The sequence below is a fragment of the Paroedura picta genome, chromosome 6, assembly GCF_049243985.1.
Source record: "Paroedura picta isolate Pp20150507F chromosome 6, Ppicta_v3.0, whole genome shotgun sequence".
Lineage (NCBI taxonomy): Eukaryota > Metazoa > Chordata > Lepidosauria > Squamata > Gekkonidae > Paroedura > Paroedura picta.
The window spans coordinates 61,646,205-61,671,812 of NC_135374.1; the positions used below are offsets into that span (position 1 = coordinate 61,646,205).

General features: G+C 43.2%; 1 protein-coding gene across 1 annotated transcript in view; it reads left to right on the plus strand.

Annotated features, from left to right (window-relative positions):
* The first annotated feature begins 14,733 nt into the window (after window positions 1-14,733).
* Window positions 14,734-25,608, plus strand: part of PCP4 (Purkinje cell protein 4) — a 56,314-nt gene continuing 45,439 nt past the window's right edge. Inside the window, exon 1 of the mRNA XM_077342741.1 lies at window positions 14,734-14,879. Coding sequence (XP_077198856.1) covers window positions 14,871-14,879 — 9 coding nt within the window. The 5' untranslated portion in view covers window positions 14,734-14,870. The remainder of the gene's footprint in view (window positions 14,880-25,608) is intronic.

Genomic DNA, 25,608 nt, shown 5'->3' on the forward strand with positions numbered 1-25,608 from the left:
CGTCTTGGAGGGGTTGAGTTTCAGGCGACTCTGCTCGAACCATTCTGTCACCGCTTCCAAACATCTAGCAAATGGTTCTGGGGGAGAGTCCGGGCGGCCGTCCATGAGGAGATAGAGTTGGGTGTCATCAGCGTACTGGTGGCAACCCAGCCCAAAACTCCGCACCAGCTGGGCCAGAGGGCGCATAAAGACATTGAACAATGTGGGCGAGAGGACCGCGCCCTGTGGGACTCCACAAGGAAGTCTGTAGGGGCGCGAGAGCTCATCTCCCACTGCTACCCTCTGGGTCCGGTCCTGGAGAAAGGAGCGTATCCAGCGTAAAGCTGTGCCCCGTATCCCCGTTTCGGCGAGGCGGTGGACCAGTAGTTTGTGGTCCACGGTGTCAAAAGCGGCCGACAGGTCCAGAAGAACCAGCATTGCCGACCCGCCTCTATCCAGCTGGGGACGGAGGTCATCCAACAGGGCGACCAACACCGTCTCCACCCCGTGGCCAGGTCATAAATGTTTCCTAGGGCCAGTTCCAGGACATGCATTCTATAGGAGTTAAGGACACTCACTAAACTGTTTTTGGGAAGTACAGGAAAGTACATTTGTCTAAAAAACTGGCATGCCAGTAGAAAAGTTGGCAATGAAATCTATACTACTCAGTTCTTGTCATCACACCAACAACTTTTGCTCTATGTAGCAGATGCTCTTCATTCATTCTTCCCATTAATTATTTCATCCTTGTTGTTCTGTCTAGTCCCACATGGGACTGCACAGGCCAGCTGCCAGAAGATTTTTTTAGTTAGCCCAATAACAGAGCAGGGAGGGGGGGGCTCCCCTTCAGAATTGTTCATGCCACTTTCCTGTCTAACAGTCATGTGGCCCTAGATGGGGTCCCTCTACCTCCCTTAGCTTTCTCTTTGCTGCCTTGAGAAAAAAACATTCTTAGTTAGCTCTGTATTTTCTTCAAAACGGTATCTTTGTTCAAGAAATGTGCAACCTGCTTAATGAAGGTGACTTGTATTGACAAGCACTCCATCTGTCTTCTCTGCCTTGGAGAAAACCACAACATAGCAGCATGTAAGATCTGCCAGTAATTTACTCTGAATGTCCATGTGGCCTTATGAGGAAAAGCCTTGTCTGCCTCTGTTTAACTTGGCAGTCAAAAAATCTTCCTCTGTAGAATAATCTAATTTTTCAGCTCTCAAAATAGTTATCAACCACATTTCCATTGGTCATTTCAGTCTGATTGGTTCTGAAATCAGATCCCAATAATAGACCTCCAGGCTGTCAGAAGGCAATATTTCAAATTTGTTGGTCCATATTGAAACCAAAATTAGGTCTGTAGGCATTGCCTTGGACTCATTATTTCCTCAGAATCTGGGCAGCAAATAAAACTTGCTCTCCCTTGAATCTGGGGATTTAACCTCAAGTAGGCCAGAGAGCCCTTTATTTACATCATCTTTTAACACCAAACCAATGGAGAGCTTTCTCTCTGGTCAGATGCAATGCCCTACCCTCAGCAATTCCTTTAGGAAGATACTAAAAAGTGTTGCATTTAGATAGATATTGTCCATTAAACAAAACAATATCAAAACTGTCCCATGTGTCCTTTTTTAGTCCTTTCAATACAAGCATATCCATATAAAATATTTGAACCCTATGTTGGTTAATAAGTGAGGATATCCTGACCTTTTAAAAGTTTTCTTTCTTTTGGATAATTCCAATACAGAAATAGTAGAAAATGTAGCTAAATTTTTGCCATCAAACTGCATCAGGACTGTTGTTAAAGACTGTCTTCGTAGTTATTTTTGTGGTTTCTTTGTAGTTACTCTGTTGTTTTCATCAATTTGTACTTACCCATTCTAATTCTGATGTAGTCTTATATGCCAATAAACAATTTGAATTTGCAAATCTCACTGAGCAAGAATGAAATCGTTTTCAGTGCTAATTCCTGTATTTTCAAGGTTGCATTATTCTGGCAGACTAAGCAAGTTGCTCATCTTCCATTAATCAATAGTATGTTACTCAACACTCATTTCCAGTATCAGGTGATGTCATCTGTGTAGAGTTACATAACATCATTAAAGATTTAACTTTTGAAACTTTAAATACAAAGAGATAGCAAATAAATATTCAAGAGTGTCTGAGATTAAATTTCCTTGACCTTTAGATGTTTGGAAGCCATCTGTTGAACAAAGTTGCAATATAAATGCACATAAGAAACACATACAGATACTAGAACAGTGGCTTCAATCCATGAACAATGTAAGGCCAGGCAAATTAATGGCTGAGAATGTGCATTCCTGTTTGCACCCAGTGGTACATGCCTCACATTGACCGTTTATGCACTGGGAACTTCACTGCCCCAGCTTCCATGCAGTAACACAAATCGGGGGTGGATGAGCTGCAGCAGGCCAAATGCTTCCCCATGTGAGTGCAGGAAGAGGTGGGGCAACCTGCCACAACTAAAACTCCAGCCTGCAGCCCGGCATGAAATCTCCAGTGCATAAATGGTCATTGAGATATCCATCATAGCGCACATATGCATGCAGATATGCAACTGCACCCTTTTGGTATACTACTGTATTACCTCCCACTGAGAAGTGACTTTTGAAGAAAAGACATGACTGAGCTAGGTACACATTTGGGGTTTCCTTATGGTTCTGACATCACTGTTTTGGCTGGGAATTGCATGGCCACCCTGTATTCAGTCTGTCATGAAAACGCTGGAGGGCATCACCCCAAGGGTCAGACATGACTTGGTGCTTGCACAGGGGATACCTTTACCTAAGTCTGGATTTCCCACCATGATAGGGTTGCTGCCAAGAGAGGAGGTGCCTGTCCTACCATCCTACACAAATTTTAAAAATAAAGTCACTTCTCTACTTCATTCTTTAGAGAACCAAGGAAGGGCATCCATTCCTGAATCTTTATCCTCCGATATTCTAGTTCCACAGAGACTAAAGGAATAAAATTCAGCCATGAATACTATGGAGCACAAGGCAGAAATATTGTTGTATGAACAACCATAATTTCCAAAGCCTTTAAAACATGCATGCTTTGAGATAATGCATATGATGAATATTTAGTCTTGTAAAAATTATGGACAATCTTACTGCAGAAATTCAGAATGATAAAAGGGACAGATGTTGAATTAAAGGATTTTGTTCTCTTGCTTGACTTTTCTTAATGTGACTAGAGAAAAGTTGGGGAAAGGATGTACTTTTAACTTCAGCCTTTCAAAATGTAAAGTAATAATGGCTGAGGACTTTTTCAAACATGTTAATTCCCTTGTCTGCATGGAGATTGAAAATGGTTAACATATAATTAATATGTCATGTTACCTTTTAATTAAAAAGCTAATTGCCATGATAAATGCCAAGGAATAGCTTTCTTACACACAGTTTTCTGGAACAAGCGCCGCATCAAAGGGTGTGTGCAAAGTACCTGAGCCTGTGGCCAGGATCCACAGAACTGGAGAGCTATGTCTGTAAGCCCAAGAGAGGTTTTGGCTGTCCTACTGAACCAGCAGCCCATCTCCCCTTGCTGTGTGGCAAACTGCCCTGCAAATGGAAGTAGTAGAGTTGTTTTTTATTTTCACTACCTCAAAGCAACTTACAATCGCCTTCCTTTCAACAGAAACCTTGTGTGGTAGGTGGGGCTGAGAGAGCTCTGAGAGGAACTTCCCTGTGAGAACAGCTCTGACAGGGACTGTGACTAGCCCAAGGTCATCCAGCTGGCTGCACATGGAGGAACAGGTAATGAAACCCAGCTCACCAGATTAGAGGCTGCTGCTTGTAACCACTACACCAAATGGCACAAGAGCCTGTCATTCAAAGAAAAAAACAGACATTTCACTGGGCTGGCACAGTAAGCAGCTTTTAGCATTTGACTTATTGTTCTGTCTTGCAAAAGGGTGCATCTGTATCCAAGGAAGGGGGGATGAGTTAAAGTGGCACACTTCTGAAAAAGTAAGGATTAAACAAGAATTTCATATTGGTTAAATTGGTCAAAGAAGGAAAAGTTCATTCTTAAAGAAAAAAATATTGAAAAATATGATACTCTTCATGAAAACTGTCCTTATGTTTCTTTGTGTCAATATTGTCACACTGCAGAACTTTCAGGGGCAATTGTCTGCTGCCCCTTATATATAAGCCAAAAAACTGTCGTCCCCTTCTTCTTTTGCCCTTGATCTCTCCCAGCATTAGGCTCTTCTCCAGGGAGTCCTTCCTTCTCATGAGGTGGCCAAAGTATTTGAGTTTCATCTTCAGGATCTGGCCTTCTAAGGAGCAGGCACGGCTGATCTCCTCTAGGACTCCTCTAGGCTCCCTGGCATATGGGAGAGCTAAGGAAAGAAAGAGGGAAGAGAGATGGCTAGAGTGACACTAGGCCAGCCACACACTTTCAGCCTATCCATACTCACAGGGTTATCATGACAGTACAAATGGAGCAGAGAAGAACAATGTAAGGCACTTGGGATCCCCACTGGAGAGAAAAGAGGAATAGAAACTGCCTGCCTGCCTGCCTGCCTGCCTGACTGACTGACTGACTAACTAACTAACTAACTAACTAACTAACTAACTAACTAACTAACTAACTAACTAACTCATCATAAAAACATGGTTTTGTAAGAACTGGACTGATCCTTAGAAGAGTCAAACCAGAGTTGATACTGGAAGGTTTATGATTAGATCCTCCCATGCATTTTTCATTTGTAAATAGCAGCCCTGGGTTGTTAGGGTTTTAATCAGAAGTGCATGATGAGCAGAAGACCGCTGTGCCTGCTCTTTCCACCAAACTCAAACAGTGTCCCAGTTGCCATTTGCCATATTTGGAAGAAATACTATGTTTCCCACAGTGTTCCAAATAGTAACTGCTGGGTGACATTTGAAGTTGGGAAAAAGGCATGAAGGGAAAGTGTTAAACCCTTTCTTTAAACAGACATGACAATATTCCTGTGTCAGTCTACAAAAGATGTACATGTACATGTACATGTACATGTACATGTAAGCCACAGTTCAAATTCCTTTCTGTAACATGCTACTTTTGTATGTGTAAATAATTTTCATTTTTATGCCATTCTAATTGGAAAAAAAAGACATTATTTAAGAAAATGTATGCTAAAGGTCTATATTTAGAGGCAGCAAACCTCTGACTATGGTGCCAGGCGACAACAGCAGAGAAAAGCCTTGGATTCTATTTCCTGTTTGTTGGTCCTTCAGGGCAACTATTTGTCCTCTGTGTCAAACAGGGGGGCTTTTTGCACGCCTTCAAAATAGCACAATGGTTGCCAATTGAAAACGCTACTGATTTGCTGTTATGCACAGCGTCGTCGACAATCTGCCACACACCTGAAACCAATCTGCAAAAAGCGCTTCCTTGTAGCGCTTTCAGGGAAATCCCCAAAAGTGGATTCACCCTCCGGAAAGCGATACACTCCTACAACCAATCTGCAACACTATCGAAAAAGACCTGTGCGTTAACATTGTTGCGGTTTCTACAAAGTCCCTCCCCCTGGCTCTCTTCTCTGATCTTCCAGCGAAGCGATCGCCATTTTTTTTTTCTCCGAGCGAGCGGAGATAAACGCACCAGCGAGCCTCTTTCAGTTTAGAGGCTTCCCCGGCTTCAGTCCCTCCCCTTCAGTCACTAAGCACAAAGAACAGAGAAGCCCGTTTGCTGATGTATTTTCACTTTATTTTTTACACATTCATTCAGCCGAAAATCGGGCCCGTGAGAGGGGGGGGATTTTTTTTTTCACTCGGAGGGAGCGTGGCAACGATCAAACGACAGCTCAAACACACTAGGCAGCTAGATGGGTCTCTCCGTTGCAACGAATTAACACAGATTCGTTGCAATGGGTCTGTTTTTTTTTTTTTTAAAAAAAACCTTTCTTAAAGGGAAAGGGGCTGTTTGGGAGCATGCTAACGGCTGCCCATTGGCTGCTTGACGGCTAGGGGCGGGACGAGCTTGGCAATAGCGCTTCCTTTCTAGCGATTTTTGCCGAGACCGGAAGCCTGTGGGAAATGCTACAAAACGCAGCTGGATTCCACTACAAAGGCAGGTATGCATAACGACGAATTCCACTATTTTAAATGGCGATTTTTCATTCAGTGACCAATTTGCTACAAAGATCCCGGTGCGTAAAGCCCCAGGATGTTGTACTGCCAGCGTGCTTCTTACATGCTTGAATCCGCTCAGGGTCCACTCATAGGGACTGTGACTGTTCCAGCACAAACAAACAAATTGTTTTTATCCCAATCAAAGATAAATTCTATGGGCTCTTTTACAAAAATGCTGTTGCTTGCTTCAGGGGATAGAAGAACCTTGTATGCTGGCTAAGTTATTTTATTGGCTGCTGTTTTTACTTTCCGCATTTATAATTTTTTTGCTGCCACTTTAATATATTTAGCTTTTTCCTCTTTAGTTGTCTTGGGGCACTATTGGACAAAAAGATTTCTTTAAAGACTCCTCTACATGCATGTTTATGATATTTACTGGACATGCAAATTAGAGGAAGGGGATGGTAATCTAACACTGATACTACATTTTGCATTTCGTACAGTTATCTTTCATTTTATTTTAAAAAGTAGGGTGTGGCTTCAAAGCCCCATGATTGTAACTATGGGTGGTCATGATGCCAAGATTCACCATTCCTAGTGTTGCATGGGACTACTGACACCAATGCTGCTATTTAACCTTAGAATTGATCTCCAGGCTACAGACAGGTTTCCCTGGAGAAAATTGCAGCTTCAAAGGGTGACCTGCCCCCTGCTGAGGTCCCATTTTAGGCTTTATTCCCAAATAGCCCAGAATTTCCCAACCCAGAGTTGGCAATGCTAAGAGTACTGAGTAGTAATTAATGTAATTGCTTTTACATTGATTAAATAACTGGAATTAATAGTTGAATTATTTTTAGACTTTAACATTTATCAATCATGAGAGTTCATCTGTCTGTGCATCATCTTAGAAATGTATTTTTAATTCATCACTGATTTAAATATGAGCAAATTGTATCATCCAGCTTCTGAATGAGATTATTTGACTTAATAGGCAGGTCTTGGTAGATTTTTAAGAAGAAAGAAAACTGGTTTTGCATAAACATGGACTTGTTAGAGATCGGGGCTGAATCTGCACTTTGTTTATTATGTTGTGGATCCTGCTGAATCCAGATCGATTTGAATCCAGGTCTTCCTTTATCCCCCTTCCCTTCCCATTGAAATAGAAAAGTGTTCTACATGTGGTTAGTAAAGCTCAGAAAAGGGAAGGAGCCAAGCACAGCAGGTACCTCTTTCTATTCTTGAACGGAGTGGGGGAGGATTGGAGACAGCAGAAGAGGGGGAATAAATCCAAGAGCAAAATCTCTTCCAAGAGAAGTTAGGGCTTCTGGAGCTTCTGCTGACAGAAGTTAGAGCTTCCCTTTGGCCCATTATGCACAGCCGCCAAAACGGCGATTTCGGGTCACATGGAAAACGCGGAGGGGGAAGACGCGAAGCACACCAGTTATGCACGGGAGGGGACACAACGGCGGCAAAACACAGAGTAACCAATTATGCACACGGCGATCCCAGCGCCACTTCTGGTTGCGCCCCAGTCACCCGGAAGCTGCGCTTTCTTCCGCGTTTCGCTGACGCGGCTTTTTTGGCGGCATGCACCAAAGCTGCGGCCAGTTGCAGCCCGTGCGTTATCAGTGATTTTAGATAGCAAAGGAACAAGAATAGTCATTTAAGAGATCTTAGGTCCTTTCGATTACTAGAAAAATGAAGGGCATTGAACAGAAATATATTAGGGTATAAGACTGGAGAAAAAAAGATCAAATATCTATGAAACATTAGGAGGACTATGTCAGCCAGGTCCAAATTCTGCACATTGTTGAAGCCACGTAGAATTAAACAGGAAGAATAAAAATAAATAGGAACAGAGGCAAGCAGTATCCATGAGTAAAGACAGGAGGAAATGAAGGCATTCAGCCAATGGTAAAAGTGAGTGCCCAGATTAAGCATCTTAAGCAGAGTTACACCTGATGACTTCAGGGGCTGACTCACCTTAGGACTGCCCTCTTAAAGTCATATAATTTCAGCAACAGAACATAGCACATGTTTTATAGTCTTACATTAAAATCAAAGGGACAAAAATGATTTCTCTTGGGTTGGACAGTATCCAAAGTTAATGCATTTGCTTTCTAGCCAGCCATCACAATATCAGTTATGCCGATTACAATATGGTGCTGGCTGGTGGCTGCCCCACTAATTGCCTTAGGCAACTCTGATTCTGGTTTGAAAACCAATTGGCCTCAGGCTCCTTTATTGATTTGAACTAATTTAATTTGAAGTTCAATAGTGGGATGCAGATCTTAGAAGGAAACACGTAAGCATTGATGTTTCTTAAGCCATATCCTCCGTACTGGGCTATGGGGAGAATTGTAGTGTGTGAAAATGATTCATATGGACATTAATTGTGTGATACTGAAGTACATCACTACTCTAAGAAACTAATTAGGAATATATGAAAAAATTAGGATACCCCAACCTTAAATTTATATAAAAGTATCCTCTTATCCTTAGTCTTGAGAAGATATTGTACTTACATTTGCATTCAGTGTTGGGGTCCTAAGTGTATTACAGATCTTTTATAAAACTTAAGTTTAAAGGTAAAGGTAAAGGTATCCCCTGTGCAAGCACCAAGTCATGCCTGACCCTTGGGGTGACGCCCTCTAGCGTTTTCATGGCAGACTCAATACGGGGTGGTTTGCCAGTGCCTTCCCCAGTCATTACCGTTTACCCCCCAGCAAGCTGGGTACTCATTTTACCGACCTCGGAAGGATGGAAGGCTGAGTCAACCTTGAGCCGGCTGCTGGGATTGAACTCCCAGCCTCATGGGCAAAGCTTTCAGACGGCTGCCTTACCACTCTGCGCCACAAGAGGCTCTGAAAAACTTAAGTTTAGGTCAGTCCTTATTTATTTGTTTGTTTGTTTGTTTGTTTATTATAGTTTTATACTGCCCTCCCTTGCAGCTCAGAGCAGTTTACAACATAGGTCACGTACATGCTCCAGTATAATATGAGATACAATACACTCCGAAAATTAAACTCAGTAAGTTGCATCAGCATTATTGAACATTTAAACCATTACCCATTTAACAAACACATATAACCATGACTTAACGTGATGTATCCAGTGGGCCTATCTAATGGGAGGGGATTGTGGGGTGCCTGGTAGATCTTACTAAGTCATTGGCCGCAACCAAAAGCTTGTTAGAAAAGCTCCATTTTACAGGCCCTGTGGAACTGTGCCAGTTCCAGCAGGGCCCGGATCTCCTCTAGGAACTCATTCTACCAAGTGGGGACTTGGACAGAGAACATCCTGGCTCTGGTTGAGGCTTCTGCATGACCTTGCCTACTACTGCTTGAAATTATCTTCAGAGACTCTGCTCTATGTATCAGAGCCTTCTCAGCAGTGACACCCAGGTTGTAGGACATCCTCTTCAGAAAGGTTTCCTTGTTTCCAATTTACAATCTTTAGGCACAAAAGAATCCCAATTCCCTCATGGATTTTTGTCAGTTGACCTGTTTTTTGTCACTTTTATTTTTTAAGGAAGTTTGAAAGTCTTTATATGGTGCTGCCTTTAGGATGTTTTCAAAATCATTAACTTTTAACTTATAAATAAATGGCAAAAATGACTAAAAATTCACAAAGTGACATGGCTTACCTTCTTAGAGGCACAGAGTTGGACAGACACAGCTGTCTGTAAAGAACACTTTTGAGATGTTGTCTTCATGTGGGTCAGCCAGCCCCAATTCTGTGCAGAGTGAAGCATATGTAGAAGTTTTCCCAGAGCAGCTGAAAACACGCAGTAATGGGTTTAAACTACAAGTACAACGATATAGGCTAGATATCAGGGGGGAAAAATTCACAGTCAGAGTAGTTCAGCAGTGGAATAGGCTGTCTAAGGAGGTGGTGAGCTCCCCCTCTCTGGCAGTCTTCAAACAAAGGTTGGATACACACTTTTCTTGGATGCTTTAGGATGCTTAGGGCTAATCCTGCGTTAAGCAGGGGGTTGGACTAGATGGCCTGTATGGCCCCTTCCAACACTATGATTCTATGATTCTATATTTACATAGGAGTAAGCTCCTTGGAACTCAGAAATACTTGTTTTTGTTTAAACACATAGACCGATTATGCACGGGCTGGGAAAGGTAGGCTTCCCTCTGCATGCCAGCAGGGTTAATTCCTGTTTATACATGATGCTGACGCTGTCCAGGCCCCCTCCCATATAGTTTGTCTGGGGTTGTCCTCTTTTCCCTGACAAAGGAGATACAATGAAGATGAAAGCTGAACCTGATCAATTTGTGCTGGTCACCATAAACAACCCTCAGGAAAATGGTGGCAGCCTTATCCTTGCCTTATCCTTGGAGATCAGTCCAGCTATTTAAATAAGATGTTCTCCTTCTAGCAATCACCCTGATTGTTTCCTTGTTTGCAAATTAGGAACTTAAATGACCTCTGCAAATCTCCCCCATATACTCTTGCAGAAAAGCCAAAAGAGACTAGCAGCACTTGCTTCAAGCCCTGGCAGGCCCAAGGAATTATCCTTCAAGTCAGGAACAATCTAATGCTCTGCAAAGCTCTTATAGGTACCTTTCAGAGATTTCTTTGGCTCCTTCTCAGGGCAATTCATTTTGAAACATAGTAACTAGGGCAACAGGTATACCCATTCAAACCATGATTTACAAATAAATATTTAAATAAACCAAAATAGAATTCTTAGGAAAAATAAATTCCTCCTGTAAAACATACAGAAAAAGATGGTTCCATAATGGTGGCAGTCTTTTTATTCTGGCTTTTGATAGATACACATGCAAATCCATCAGCTCAGAACCTCAGCTGGTAAGCTTTGACTGTCAAGAACATTCTCTTATTTGTTCCACTGAAACATCTGCCCCACTATTTAAAAAACAATGTGGGTATACTGTTTACAGTACCACGTTCTCCTTTTGTAATTGTGTGAATTGGTCCTAGCAACTGCCTCCTACTGATTGTCACTGCCCAATGCAGTTCAAAATTTAGATGGGATTTCTGCAACTACTGAAGTGGCTGAAAAATATAATAGGCATACTTGGGGCATTTGAGTCAGTAACTATCTGACAGGATGGCATGAAAAAAATAATAACGGCCATTCCACACCCAGAAAATGTAGTGAAAGGGTTACCTCTTACAGACACACTTTTTTTTTTATGTTTTACATGACGGCACCAACATCCAACATTCCAGCAGCAATCTGGCAGATACATCCTCTATTTTAAAGCGGTAGTTGGGGAATCGCACAAAGTGGATTCCCCCAACTATATTGCGTGAGCGGGAGGAGGGCAACCAGCAACCACTAGTGTGTGTAACCAAAAGTAGCCAGGCGTAGCGTGATCTCTGTCTCCAGCGCCCACCCCCATGCCTGCCTCCCTTTCCCTTCTCCATGGAAAGGGGCTTTTATTTTTTTGGAACAAGCTGCCTGAAGCAATGAAAACAGGTTGGTCTATAGAGGTGGAACAAACAAACAAAATCCACCCACCAGTTGGCACACAAAGTATGACTCTCAACCCCCCCCCCCAAAAAAAAAAAACAGAAAAAAATTACTTCTGTTCATCTTCAACTATCAGGACGGACTGGCATTAAACTGTGCACTATGCATCTATGATTATATGCATAGGCATAGCAATGGAGAAGTTTTACTTTAAAAAAAAAGATTGCTTTCCTTTTAAAGCTAGAAGAAAGCTGATTGGCTGGCTGCCATGATTGACAGGCAGGGGGAGACTCGCTGGTATTGCGGGTCCATCTCTGCAGCCACTTTAATCAGCTGTGCAGAGTGCCTGGAAGTGTTAGAAAGTGGGAGAAGAAAGCAAGAGAGAAAGGAGGTGAGAAATGGCGGGGGGTGCATTTTTAAATAGTAGTTGTGGTTGATTAATGTTATGTTTTTAGAGGTGCAGAATGGCCCTAAGCATTTTCCTGCTTACAGCAAAAGGTTCCCTGCTATTCTTTGACAGCATAAAGTAAGCCAGCTTTTTTCCCACCTGCAACTGCCTAAGCATTGATTCCATGTATATGCCTTTCAATATAGAATTCCAAGAATAACAAATAAGGGTTTAATGTTAAGGGTATTCAGCCCATCAGAGAAAATAACCTCCCAGGCTATTAAAACATTTTTGCTTTGACCCAAGTAACCATGTCCAATTTTTTCTATGATGCTGAAGCCCCAGAGGGCTCTCTTGGCCAAATGGTTCTTTCTACTTTTAAGACCTTGACCATGAAGCCAAAGCTTTAAGGGGGAAAAACCACCAACTATTCTGAAAGCAATGCTAGGTAGGAGGGTCCTAGGCAACCTTCCTGGCCCAAATGCAGAAGCTCCTACAGCATCTGGCTGGGAAGCTGTTGCTGTGTAAGCCACCTAAAGAGAGAGGGGAGCTGACCAAATGTAGTGACAGCAAAGGAAACCTCAGCAGCTTCCAGGGTTTCAGAAACACACCTTGGTCCCGCAGGCAGCGAGTGAAATAAATGCAGAATGTCTCAGGGGTAGCCAGATCCTTTTATACAGATATGTTGGATAGGATGTGAGACTGGAGGGGGGGGGGGAATGTTGCTGGGGAAAGTGTAGGGAATGTAGAAATGCATCCATTACTGTATTTATTCCTGTCCTGTGAATGTATGTCTTTCTTTTCTTTTTTGTAGCAGAAAAAATCTTACAAATACCAATCGATGAAAACAAGTCAGTGAGAGGAATCTTGTTCTTTTCTTGCTTGTACAGCTGATGGCCATTGACTGAGGGCCAGGAGGACAGATGGAAGACATCTCATTTTCTTTCCCTTTGCAAAATGTTAAATTTGATTCATTACTTTGTTGATATCCAGGATAAGAAGACTGCCCAGAGTTCCCTTGCTGCAAAAGGGGACATGAACTGGTCAGTAAGACGACAAAAACCAGTGTGGTAAAATGGGTGGTTGCTTCTCATTCCCCCAGGACCTTTTGTCCAAGTTCCGTCTTGTCCCTCTTATTCCATGTATATCAAAAACTGGTCACCAATGGATGAAGGCACAGAGCCATCGTGTTATACAGAATACTTGTGATCAGCAAATAGATAAAACGTATCACTGAGGGTTGAAATGCAAGCAGACTGAAGGATTGTAGCCTCAGAGCTTGCTCCACATTTGGCTGGACTTGTGGAAAAGAGGGAGACAAGCAAAAGCTATTTAAGTCAAAAGTTACTGAAGTCATACAAGTTCAAATAATGGTGATAGAGCTGCCAGGTCTGGGTTGGGAAATACCCGGAGACTTTAGGAAAGGAGCCAGGAATAGGTGGGGTTTCCGGTGGGGTCGGCAGCCATTTTCCCCAGAGGAAATTATTTTTTTTAGTCTGGAGTTTGCCTGTAATTCTGAGGGATCCACAGGTCCCAATGGGGGACTGGCTTCCCTAAATGGAGGCTGGTTAGTCTTGTGATTTGGAAGACTTGAATGTAGAATCTCATCTTTAACTGGGTAGCAGCACATTATAGTTTTTATTAAGGATGTTTCTGTGCTGCCTCTTCAGAGTCCTGCTCAAGTTGGCTTCTATAGCAGTGACACAGCTGTGCCACTAAGCGTACACTTAACAAAGAGCCTAAGCCAGTTTCCATTGAGGGTATCTGTCCATTTAGGGTATCTGTAGGATATATCTATGGTTGGATTCACATTTTATGTCTTTAGGTAACTTAAGGGGGCACATAAGAGAAGAAGCGTGTGAAGAAGCTTTTGGCAACATAGGCCTGACATTATAATGCAATCCCACCATCCTGCAAATAACCCCACACCCACACACAGCCACCCTCCCACATGGAGGAACTTTTCTGCCTGGTTGAGACGCTGACATCCAGGGTGGGCCTGGTCCACCACAGCAGGACGCAGGAAGCAGCGGAGCTTACTTCTCCGCCCCAACACACCGCCAGCAGTAACACAACTCTGTTCTCCTGCTCCTGTTTAAGGATTTATATGATTAATTTTGAAAACTTGTTTGGAGACCTCCAGCAACAAAAAATAATCCAGTTTTATTAAAGAATGCTAGTGCTCTCTAGTGCTGTGATGTCCCGTCTCTTGCTCTGGAGTTCACTACTTGCTTTGCTTTCTAAAAAGACGTATGTGCCTATTCCATCGCAGCAAGGTGAAGTCCCCATAAAGACAGCCACCACTCTATTACCTGCAGGGTACACAGAGCATTTAATAGGTAAGTCTTTCTTAGCATAGAATCTATTGTTTGAGACAAACATCATCTGTTGAATTTTTGCAGCTGTTAATGGCTTGTGCCTTAGATTGCCTTTGCAATCAACATGTGACTTCAGTTGTGATGATGAGGTCATTGTACAACAATAGGCAAAAATCACACGTGTAGTAAGCTGGGATAGGAAATCATTCTTCCCAAATAGCCAGTCAATTTAGACACTAGAGACACAGTTAAGACTGCTGCTCTGTTTTTCACACATGCACACCAATACCAGGAGAATGGCTGAGAAGTACTTTTAGTGGCACGTGGGAATTCAGCCTAAGTTCTCCCACATACACTTTCCCCATCATTTCTCATGCTCACATATTCTCTGGCAACCTTCCCCTCTCTCCTTATCTATTATTGCAGCTTTTGAAGAACAACTAGCCTGTCTTTGAAAGAACCATTTCCCTATTTGTACCACAAGGTGGCCCTTTGTGCTCTCAGATTCATGCGGAGGAGTTCAGCAGGTGAATGTTCCTCATTGGTTTACCAGAGGCATGATGCCACTGTGCAGCCCTTTTAAAGAGAAAAGCTAGAAACAGCCTTGGTACAGTAGCCCTGTTCAGAGGAAGTGGGAATTTGTGAACAGTCATTTCAAAACAAACATGAGTGAGGTGAGTGGACAAAATGCTTTTATTTGGTGAGAGGGTAGCTGGTAGCTGACAAAAGAGAAGCAGAAGAGGGGAAATTGCAGCTCTGTTTGAATGAGACAGGAAATAAAAGAGGAACTGATAGTGAAGTGATTTAAGTTGCAAAAACAGGCACCCGCTAGAAGAGTGGTGTTACTATAAAGATGGAAATTGATGGAGGTTTTCTGTGTCGATATAAGGCATCTCATGCAATCATTGAACCTAAATTTTGCCAGGTTTTGAAACAAAGCAGGTCACATCTCATTGTGAGGTTTAATGCACATACATGTGAAATCCTACTGGAAAGACCGGGAAGAGTTTGTAGGCTTTCAAAGTCTCTGCTCTGTAGGGACAGAAATTCCATGTAATCTAGCTTCTCATAAACATTTGGAAATAATATTATTGATGATGGTTCTGTCGACATGCATGATATATTGATGGTATGAAAGGAGCATCTCAACATCTGTTTCACATGCTTAAAAGCAAGTGGAAAAGTCAGCTGGACAACAGTTAGAAATGAGAAGTGTAAAATATATACTGTTTGTCTCCATTGTTTACTGAGTAGCTGTTGGGGCTGGGAAGGTAGCATCTGCATTTGTACGCATAAGGAAAAACTAAGGTAGCATGAAGTATAAAAGGACCATTGTGTATTTAAAGAATATGAAAATGAAGCCAGAACATATTCAGGGAAATGTCCTTTTCCAGTAATGTATTTTATGGTTAAAAGTTCCCATTCAAATGCCATGCCAGCTTCCGTATTAGAGCTATATTTTTCCACTGTTTATTTTTGAAGATTTTTTTTCATTGGAAATGGAAAACTATTTCTAGCAGACAAGTTATGATTTCCCAGCATGCAGGGTAAAACTGACACAAAGTTTGATTATCTCCATAGATATTGTGTGATGTAGGCTGCATTTTACCAATAGTAAAAATATCGCAAATAAAAAGTAAGATAAAATCAAAGGTGCAGAGTCAATGAAAAATTGCTGTGAATATTTATTTATTTATTTATTTATTTATTTATTTATTATTTTTATATACCACCCTCCCCTGAGGCTCAGGGAGGTTTACATGGAACCGGAGAAAAGTGTGTTTCACGGATCTTTGCAAAAGATAGATTTCAGGGAACGGTACTGCTCTCAAGCGGTGAGGATTATTCATCCAGTGATTTTCACCTTGCATATTGACTACATAGCTAAGGTATTTTGCTGGAGCATATTCACTTTCCAACTTGATGCTCACAGATGAACAAACTGGAAAAGGTCAATGTTTTAACATGCAAATCGGGCTGTTTCCCAGTGTCTCAATTATTAATATGACTTATATCATGTGGTCCCTATTCTTGTTCTTTTGTACTGCAGAACTTTTCAAAAGTTTCCTGGTCACTGAAAGCAACAGAAGGCTAATTACTCTTGTGTGTCTTCATCCCTCTGCCAAATCAGTTTTGTAGCCTATTATCTTGCACTATTAAACTGGCAACAATTTACATTTGGTTCTTCTCAGAGGAAAACTCCCTTCTCTTTGATTTAAGATACTAAAATTTCCCACGTACCAAAAATAGGAATGTGAGTACAAAAAAATAAGAAACCTGCCTCATTAATCCTACACTCCCTTCTTTGTAGCCTTGCTTTTTGAGCAAAATATCTTCCTAGGCAAAGCCACATTTGTACCTAATCCAGCTCTGTCAGATAGTGTAGAGTTAATTTTTAGCAAGAAGAGAATTGATATAATCTTATGGATAGCTTGAGAGCTCATGTCACCAAGACTACAGTAAAGTTTTTTGTGAGTATCTTTACCATAATAATAAAGCCAAGTCTCGAGGTCATTTTTTTTCACTGAAGAAGAAAACAGGGGAGACGGAAATGGTAAAAAGAGTTTGGAGAAAGTCACTTATTTCTGTACTTGGGGTGTTTCCTAATAATCCAGTGAACTTTCTTCTAATTCCCCCCCCCTCCTCTCTAGTCTCTTACCTAAACAAAATCTGACATAGTGTAATGGAAAAGAGAGGCTCATATATGGCTATGAAAACACTGTCCCAAAATAGATTTGGATATGCAATGAGGAAAGGATGGCCCAGATGCTGTGTATAAAAACTAAGAATGGTTGGACTCACAACTGAGTTAAATATTTTGATTTAGAAAGCTCTGTACGATCGAGAAATGCTGCTCTTCAAATCCCATTTACTTCCCCATGTTTAATGATTTTCTCATTCCAAAACTTCATGACAGAGATTAAAATATGTATATATATATTTACATCCAGTTTATCTTACAGTTAAAAGATGAAGCTTTTTAGAACATTTGTGATGAAACTTAGTTATTTATAAACTTCTCTGCCCTTGAATGTGTCTCTGGGGATAAATATGCAGGCCGCATGCTGACAGAGTTAAGCATATGTAAGCCTGCTGATTCCAATGGCTTTAAGTGTGCTTAATTCTGAATTGAGATATGACTAAAAAGTTTAAAGAATACTCAGGTAATTTTTCCTGATATACAATTTGGCCAATTCTCTTGTAGTCACCTGAGAGTTGCAATCACTCAGGCAGAAGAAATAGTAAATACCAAAGGCTGATCCAAACACAAAATGGGTGAAGTGCCTGCCATATTTAAGATCCCTGCATGTATAAAGTTTCAAGACAAAGGCACATTGCTGCAGCAGTTTGAACTCATTCTTACAACCACTGAGGATACAAAAACTTTCTTTGGCTGTCTAACTATTAAAAAGTCAGGGAGGCAAATGCTCTCCACCACTTGCAGTATGGACTCAGGCACACAATAAATTTAAACTCGTTAGATTTTATAAAATCTGCCTCCTTCCTCTTATGCCTATCGCCTCTTCTCTTGGAGACTTCTACCAAAAGCTCTGTCTCAGTTCCGCTGAGAGAAATGACTCCAGTCAGCCACAGTCTGCCTTCTATTAGACCCTCCAATCCATTTTTCTTCCACTCCCAAATAATTTCCTCTTCAGTTAATTTGGCCTCCCCAATTGATTACTCCTATTCCCTAACAATTTAAACATCTGGTTCTAAAAATATGTATGCCAATTTGAATATAAGTTACTTACGAAAGGCTGTATTTTAGTCTAGTCAATGCTTTTATTGAGAAACTAGAAATTAAGCCCGCTGTAGCTGAAATACAGCGGGTGCTAGAGCAGGGGTAGTCAACCTGTGGTCCTCCAGATCTTCATGGACTACAACTCCCATGAGGCCCTGCCAGCAAATGCTGGCAGGGGCTCATGGGAATTTTAGTCCATGGGCATCTGGAGGACCACAGGTTGACTACCCGTACACGAGAGCATAGGGAAGAATAAGGGAGGAAAGGAAGGTTGAAGAGGGAAGGAGGGATGGGATTGAGAAAGGAGGGAAAGGGGTGGGTGAAGGGATGAATAGAAGGAATAGAGGAAGGAAGGAAGGAAGTGTGTTAGAGAGGAAGGGGGAAAGAGAGAAGTGAGAGGGAATAAGAGATAGGCAGGAAGTAGATGGAGAAATAGAGGAAGTCAGGAAGGAAAGAAGGAAGAAGGAAGGTAGGCAGGGAGTTAGGTGGACTTGGAGGGGACAGGGGTGTGTGTGAAGGTGGGAGTTGTGAGGGGAGGCGAAGAGGAAGCAAGGGAGAAGGAAGGGAGGCAGCCAGGGAGGTAGGTGGACTTGGAGGGGAGTGGGGTAAAAGGAGGGGGTATATGAACGGTCCGTGGGGGGTGGGAGTCACAAGGAGGAGCGATTTGGGAGCGGGAGGGGAGAGGGGGGAGAAGGCTGTTGGCTGGGGAGGCGGTGTGGCCTTCTGCCAGCCCCAGTAGCTCCCTAGCAGCATCGAGGATGCTTCGAGGGAGTGCCTGGGCCCGGCAGAAGGCTCTTTGCAGTGGTGGGGGGTGGCGCAACCTTCTGGCAGTCCCAGGAGCACCCTCGCAGCATCCTGGACACTGTGAAGGTGGCCTGGGGCTGGCAGAAGGTGGCCTGGGGCGGGAAAGGAGCAGGGAGGCCGCATCCTTGATGCGGCTTCCCTGCTCCTTTCCCCAGTGGGAGGAGAACCTGGGTGGAGGACTCACTGTGTGGCCATCCTTCAGTGTCTGCATGGTGACTCCCCATTGGCTGCTTGGCCCTAGATGGCGCAGCTCCCCATTGGCTGCTTGGCCCTGGATGGACACTTGGAGGGCCCAATCAGGAGCTGTTTCGCGGCTCCTGATTGGGCCCTCCGAGTTTTTATCCCGGACAGAGACCGCCCTTTCTCCTCCCACATTGCCCTTATCTTTTATTTAATACCGCGGGAGCACTCAAAAGTTTATACTTTTATACCAGAGCTGCAAAGAAATGGGCGGTACAGAAATCAAAATAAATAAATAAATAAATAAATAAATAAATAAATAAATACATACATACATACATACATACATACATACATACATACATACATACATACATACCTTGGAAAAGACTTTGTTGTTCCTAAAAGTCCCTCTGGACTCAAACCTTGTTCTGCTGCTTCAGACCAACATGGCTACTTACCTGATTTATTTTTTTATACTGAGGTTGTAATTACTTCATTAAAAGCAGTGGAAGCTTCATCCCTGCCAAATCAATCACTGCCTTGTTAACTCTTACTGTTTCTGCACCAGGAATTAGCCCTGCTTTACTAGTTATCCAGTGGTGTGGCAAATTCCTGGTTCTGCTTGATGTTTGCGGTGAGTTGGGGCTGTCCCAGGCATGACCAGACTCAGGCCCTTTGTTGCCCCATGGCAAGGGAATGCCCTGAGAATCAGCAGAGCCTGTGCTGGGCCTGGGCCATGGGTAGGGGAAGAGTTGGACTGTCAAGGCCTGGCTCCTCCCCTGACTATGGTGTTCCAGAAGGGACGAAAAATTCCCCAGGTGGTTCCTCGGCAAATGTGGGACAGACGAGGTGCAGCTGCCAAAGTGTTCCCCCATGTGAGTGCATGAATCTGGGTGGACCACATGCAGCTGCCAAAAGGCCCCTCCTTGTGCAGGTGCAGGAAGGTTGCCCCAACTCAAACATCAGTCTGCAGCCCAGTGCACCAGCCTCTGTGCAATAAACATCTCGGTGATCTGACATGCTTTTAGGGGATCTAGCAGTCAGTGCAATTGTTCCAAGTGAATTTGGATGTGCTCTCTTCTCTCTAATATCAAATAGTTAATATGAATAATTAATTAACCTAATGAAACTACGGGACCAAAGAAGATATTGACTATGAAGAAAGCCATGAAATCTTAGTGTCAATTGTTAATAAATACTTGTAATAATTACAAATCTGAGAATTAAAACCCTATTTAGTATCTTTGCCCTTAAATAACTTTTTAATACATTACAGCTTTGTCCTCATTTGTCAGTGTATGTTGCATCTAGTATTGATAGTAGCCCAATTGGAATAGAAGGCATTGTAGCCCTCTGTATGTGTATAAAGTAAATTCTATTGTCACTGCACACATGATTTGTACACAGCAGCAGCAGAGGGAGTGAGCAGTGTGGGGGTCCCACCGCAAGATGATGAGATAGTGGCATGTTGCTATCCAACCATCACGGGGTATGTATAAACGCCCCGTTCGGCTCCACAGCACCGTGAAGCCAAACAGGGTGTTTTGTGTCCTTGCAGAGACATTATAAGTGGAATGGAGGAGCCGGGCCTTGAAGACCTGTCTCTTCCTGTATGCACAGGCCTGATTTGGCTGGGCCTGTGATGGCTGCTGCGGCAAGAAAGGGAATGTGGAAAAATCAGCATTCCCTTGCCGTGGGCCATCAGGGGTCCTAAAGCGGGTTAGGTCCAGAAGGGGGCTCAGATAGTTTTGGCATCATGCATAAGCAGGGATTATCACCACTGTCATGCAGGCACTGGCCCACACTTCCCTGCTCGTGCATAATCAGTCAAACTGACTGTTATGTCTGTGGGCATTTGGCCACTGATGCAAATGAGGGTTTCTGCCAGCCAAGGAACTAACCAATCAAAGGAACCTGGTAAGGTCCAACCAGATAGCTCTGCTTAAAGCCAATTGGATTGCTCTGCTTAGGACCAATTAGAGGCAGCAGCGGGCTGCCTGAAAGGCCAGTTTGGTGTAGTGGTTAGGAGTGCGGACTTCTAATCTGGCATGCCGGGTTTGATTCTGCACTCCCCCACATACAGCCAGTTGGGTGACCTTGGGCTCGCCACAGCACTGATAAAGCTGTTTTGACCAAGCAGTAATATCAGGGCTCTCTCAGCCTCATCCACCTCACAGGGGGCCTGTTGTCGGGAGAGGAAAGGGAAGGCGACTGTAAGCTGCTGTGAGCCTCCTTCGGGTAGAAAAAAGTGGCATATAAGAACCAACTTTTCTTCTTCTTCTTCATAAATGTGCATGTGTCTGCCTGTTTTTCTCTGTTCATTAGTTGGAATTTATTGCTGGAGTTGCTAAATAAAAAGAGCTGTTCTGAAGAACTGGAGTCTGTGTTCACTGAACCCCCAGACTTAATACTGACACAAATGTGTTATGGCTGAAAGGTCTTCCTCAGGTCTTTCTGGAATTATCAGAATTCTGGTTCTTCCTGATTCCCTGACAGAAGTAGGAAGAGAAAAAAAAATAAAGGTGGGATTTTCTGTGATGGAACAATTAATTTCTCTACTCCAATTGGCTATTCATATCTCTATCTCATGATATCCTTCAGCTACAATTTTCACCAAAAATATAGGTGGGAAAATCAGGGGCAGCTATCTGAGCTTCACACATTAATTTGACTACTAAGGAAGACCCCACAGGGTCAAAATGCGCTTAGTCTATTCTGTCAATTCTGTCATGGGCAGTTAGATCTGTGTTGTTTTTATTATGTTTTTAATATAGATCAAGCTATATAATAAAACTATTATGTTAGTTATGTGTTCTGTTGGGGGGGGGTTGTAGGTTCGATGGTAGGGGTGGGGAAGTATTTGTGACATGTTTAGGAAAGGCTATGGGATGTATATTTTTACATTATTGTGCTTATAAAAATAAAGGGATTTATATTACCACTAGAATTAAAGCCCGTTGTAGCTGATACAATGGGAACCAGTAAGGGAGGGGAGGGGGGAAACAGCAAAGAGAGAGGAAGGTAGAAAGAAGAGAGAACTTGGCATTGGGAAGAGGAAGGGGAGGAGTTGTCCAGTCTGTAAGGGCATGAGGTTGAATATATGTGATGTGTGGGTGGTTGTATTGGTGTTGTGAAAAATAAGGGCATGGGTGTGGAGAGACGGGTGTCAAGAACCTGTGGTTTGGAATGTTCATTGAGTGTGGGAGAGGACTGATCTCTGGGAATTGTGGATTTCCAGATGAGCTTTCCAGAGCTGTGTCTTCAGATATGTGAAGGGAAAATCAGACTGTAGACTCTTCTTAGGGGGAGATTATATGGCAACCAATTCCTCCCATTTATCTGTTCAAACTCATTTCCCTTCTTGTGTGAATTAGGCCACAGACACCAAAATGTCCCTAGGTGGCTGTAGGGGCATTACATGCTTTTGAGGGCCCACTTCCAGACTTCAAGTAATATGGTCAGACTAGGGTCAGCCAACCTCCAGGTGAGGCCTGGAGATCTCCTGGAATTGCTGCTCATCTCCAGACTATAAAGATCAGCTCCCCAGGCAAAAATGGCTGCTTTGGAAGGGTGACTGTGTAGCATTGTATCCCACTGAGGATTAGGGATGCCAGCCTTCAAGTGGTGTCTGAGAATACCATGAAAGTACAGTTCATCTCCAGGCAGTTAGGCTGAAGCTCATCTCCAGTTATGCAGTCCTACAAAAAGAATGCATGTGGCCCCAGACACTCCTTGGCTAGCACAATCTGTTGCTTGGCTGGTGATGTCTGCCCTTCTGAAGCCTGAGGCCTGCTGCTGGCAACTGCAGTTACTGCTGTTGTCCCCAAGGCCAAGTTGTTGCCTTATAAAAGTAGATCACCAAGTTTTCCCCAAAGTCTCACTGTCAACTTTCCTATAAAGCTAATGCCACTTGAAATTCTGGGCCACTTATGCCTTTGATTTCATAGGACCTTCCTGGCAAATACTGTTTTTTATTTACAAGGCCAACCTTGAGAAAACTCACTTCAATTCCCATGTCTCTCCAACCATTTACCCGTTCACTATTTTCAGTTTCAGGCTATTCTTTATTTAGATCTTCCTGCACTTTCCAGACTCACAGAAATGATGCTGGTCAGTCTGTCTGTCTGTCTATGCCCCAAAATACAAAGAGTTGCTGGTAAGGGCTGGCCGAAGCCCAAAACCCTGGAGGGACACACCTGCACCACTTCACCCCAACCTCAGTCTGCAAGCCTCTACAATTGTTTCCAGATCGCTGCTCATCTCTAGATTTTAATTATAATGATCAGATCCGCAGGCAAAAATGGCTACTTTGGAGGCTGGACTCTGAGGCATTATAACATTTTGAAGTCCCATCTCCAAACATCCAGGAATATTTCCAACTCAAGGGTAGACAACCTCCAGATGGTGCCTGGAGAGCTCCTGGAATTACAGCTCATCTACAGACTATAAAGATCAGCTCTCCAGGCAGAAATGACTGCTTTGGAAGTTGAAAAGGGCTGTTGTGCAGAAAAAAAAACATTTAAGGCTTCCCACAGAGGTAGTTGTAGAGTTGAAACACTTGAGACCTATTGCACAGGGTTGTTGTGCAGATGAAACATGAGGTAAAAGAACCTTCGCAACACCATCCAGTTTCACTTGCACAACAACCCTGTGTGGTAGGCCTCAAATCTACAGAGAGCAAATCTACAGAGAGTTGCTTGGCTGCCTCTTCCCTCCAGCAGCGAGGCCAGCCAGAGCAGTATTTTAAGTGAGAAGGGGCTTTTCTGTGGCCTCCCTGTCAGCCAAATGTTTGGCAAAAGGGGAAAACTCCCCCCCCTCAAAAGGAAAGCCCAATATGCCCACAGACTCCCGTGCATTGCATCCTTGCCTCAGTCAGGGGCTGTTAGAAGCTCTTTACAGCCTGAATGGAGGAGGGAGTACACTCATCAGCCACCTGCCAGCTCTATCAGTGATCTGAGGCAAAGTGAGCAGAGATGTTGGATGTGAGAGTTAGGGGTGGGAGACAAAGCCTGATTGGGCAGGAGATTCAGCCTGGTTGGGCTAGTTGGGCTGTTAGGGGTGGGTGCGACTGGGGCTGGGCCAATCCAGATGTGTGCAAGTCCAGGACAGGTCCAGACAGTGCCCAGACAGTCTTTGCCCAGAAGGGCTTTTCACAATTACATAATAGAGCAAAGTGTTAAAGATAAATTCTCAGGTTAGGGTTACAGTTAGCTTGTGTATGGATCCGGTTGGGTTGTTTCCAGGTTTACTGGGAGTGATAGGGCTGGGGAAGAATTTGTTACATGGTTAGAAAAGGCTATGGGATGTACAAGTTTATTTTGCCAAGATTTTTCTTGTAAAAATAGGATATAAGTTAGCGTACAAGGGTTAGTATTAGGTAAGGCATGGGTCCATGTTGGGAGATTGTAGGTTTGTAGGTGGGGAAGACTTTACAACACGGTTAGGAAAGGCTATGAATGTATCAATATATTTTTGACATTATTGTACATGTAAAAATAGAGGAAATAATATTAGCGAATATTCTCTGGTTAGGGTTAGCTTCTTAGGGGGAGATTACATAGCAACCAATTCCTCCCAGTTCTGCGTTCAACATCATTTCCCTTCTTGTATGAATTAGGCCACAGACACCAAAATGTCCCTTTGCCCTAATCCACATGGGGTAGTCACAGAACACAGATGTCTGCCCTGCTCCTTCTGTCTCCATTATTTTACTGTTAATATAATGTTATGTGTCCACGTGCTTCTTTCACTGTTGCCCCTTAGAAGAAGAGCTGGATTTTTGTACCCTGCTGTTTACTACCCAAAGGAGTCTCAATGCAGTTTACAAAACCCTTTTCCCTTCATCTCCCCACAATAGACAACCTGTGAGGGAGGTTGGCCTGTGAGAGGTCTGAGAGAACTGGGGCCCATTCCGCACAAGAATCAATGTGGCAAATTGCTTGCAGAAAGAAATAACCGAATTTAAAATAGTGGAATTCAGTGTAACGCATACCTGCCTTTGTAGTGGAATCCAGTAGTGTTTCAATAGTTTCCCACAGGTTTCCGGTCTCGTCAAAATCGCTAGAAAGGAAGCGATTTTTTCCGTGCTTTGTCCTGCTTCTGGCTGTCAATCAAACGAACAACCAATGGATGGTTGTTATCATGCTCCGGAAAAGCCCCTTTGCCTTTAAGAACAGGTTTAAAAAAAAAAGAAAAACACACGTTGCAATGAATATGCCTTGATTTCTTGATTCCTTGCTTCCTCCTAACGTAGAGACCCATCCAGCTGGCAGCTGGCATGTGAGCTGCCGATTCATCGTTGCCACACTCCCCCGAGTGAAAAAAAAAATCCCCCCCCTGTGCACGGGTGCGATTTTCGGCTGAAAATAAAGAGAACTTGCAAACAGGGCTGTGTTGTGCTTGGTGACTTAGGGGAGCTTTAAAGCAGCTCTGTGGAGGGAGTGCAGCCGGAGAAGCCTCGCTGGGTGAATGAAGGCTCGCCAGCTCGTTGCTCTCCGCTCGCTCCAAGAAAAAAAATGGCGATCGCTTCACCGGAAGTTCAGAGGAGAGAACCAGAGGGAGGGACTTTGCTGAAACTGCAACAATGGGAATGCACAGAACTTTTTCGAAACTGTTGCAGATTGTTTGCAAGAGTGTAGCGCTTTCCAGAGGGTGAATCCACTTTTGGCGATTTC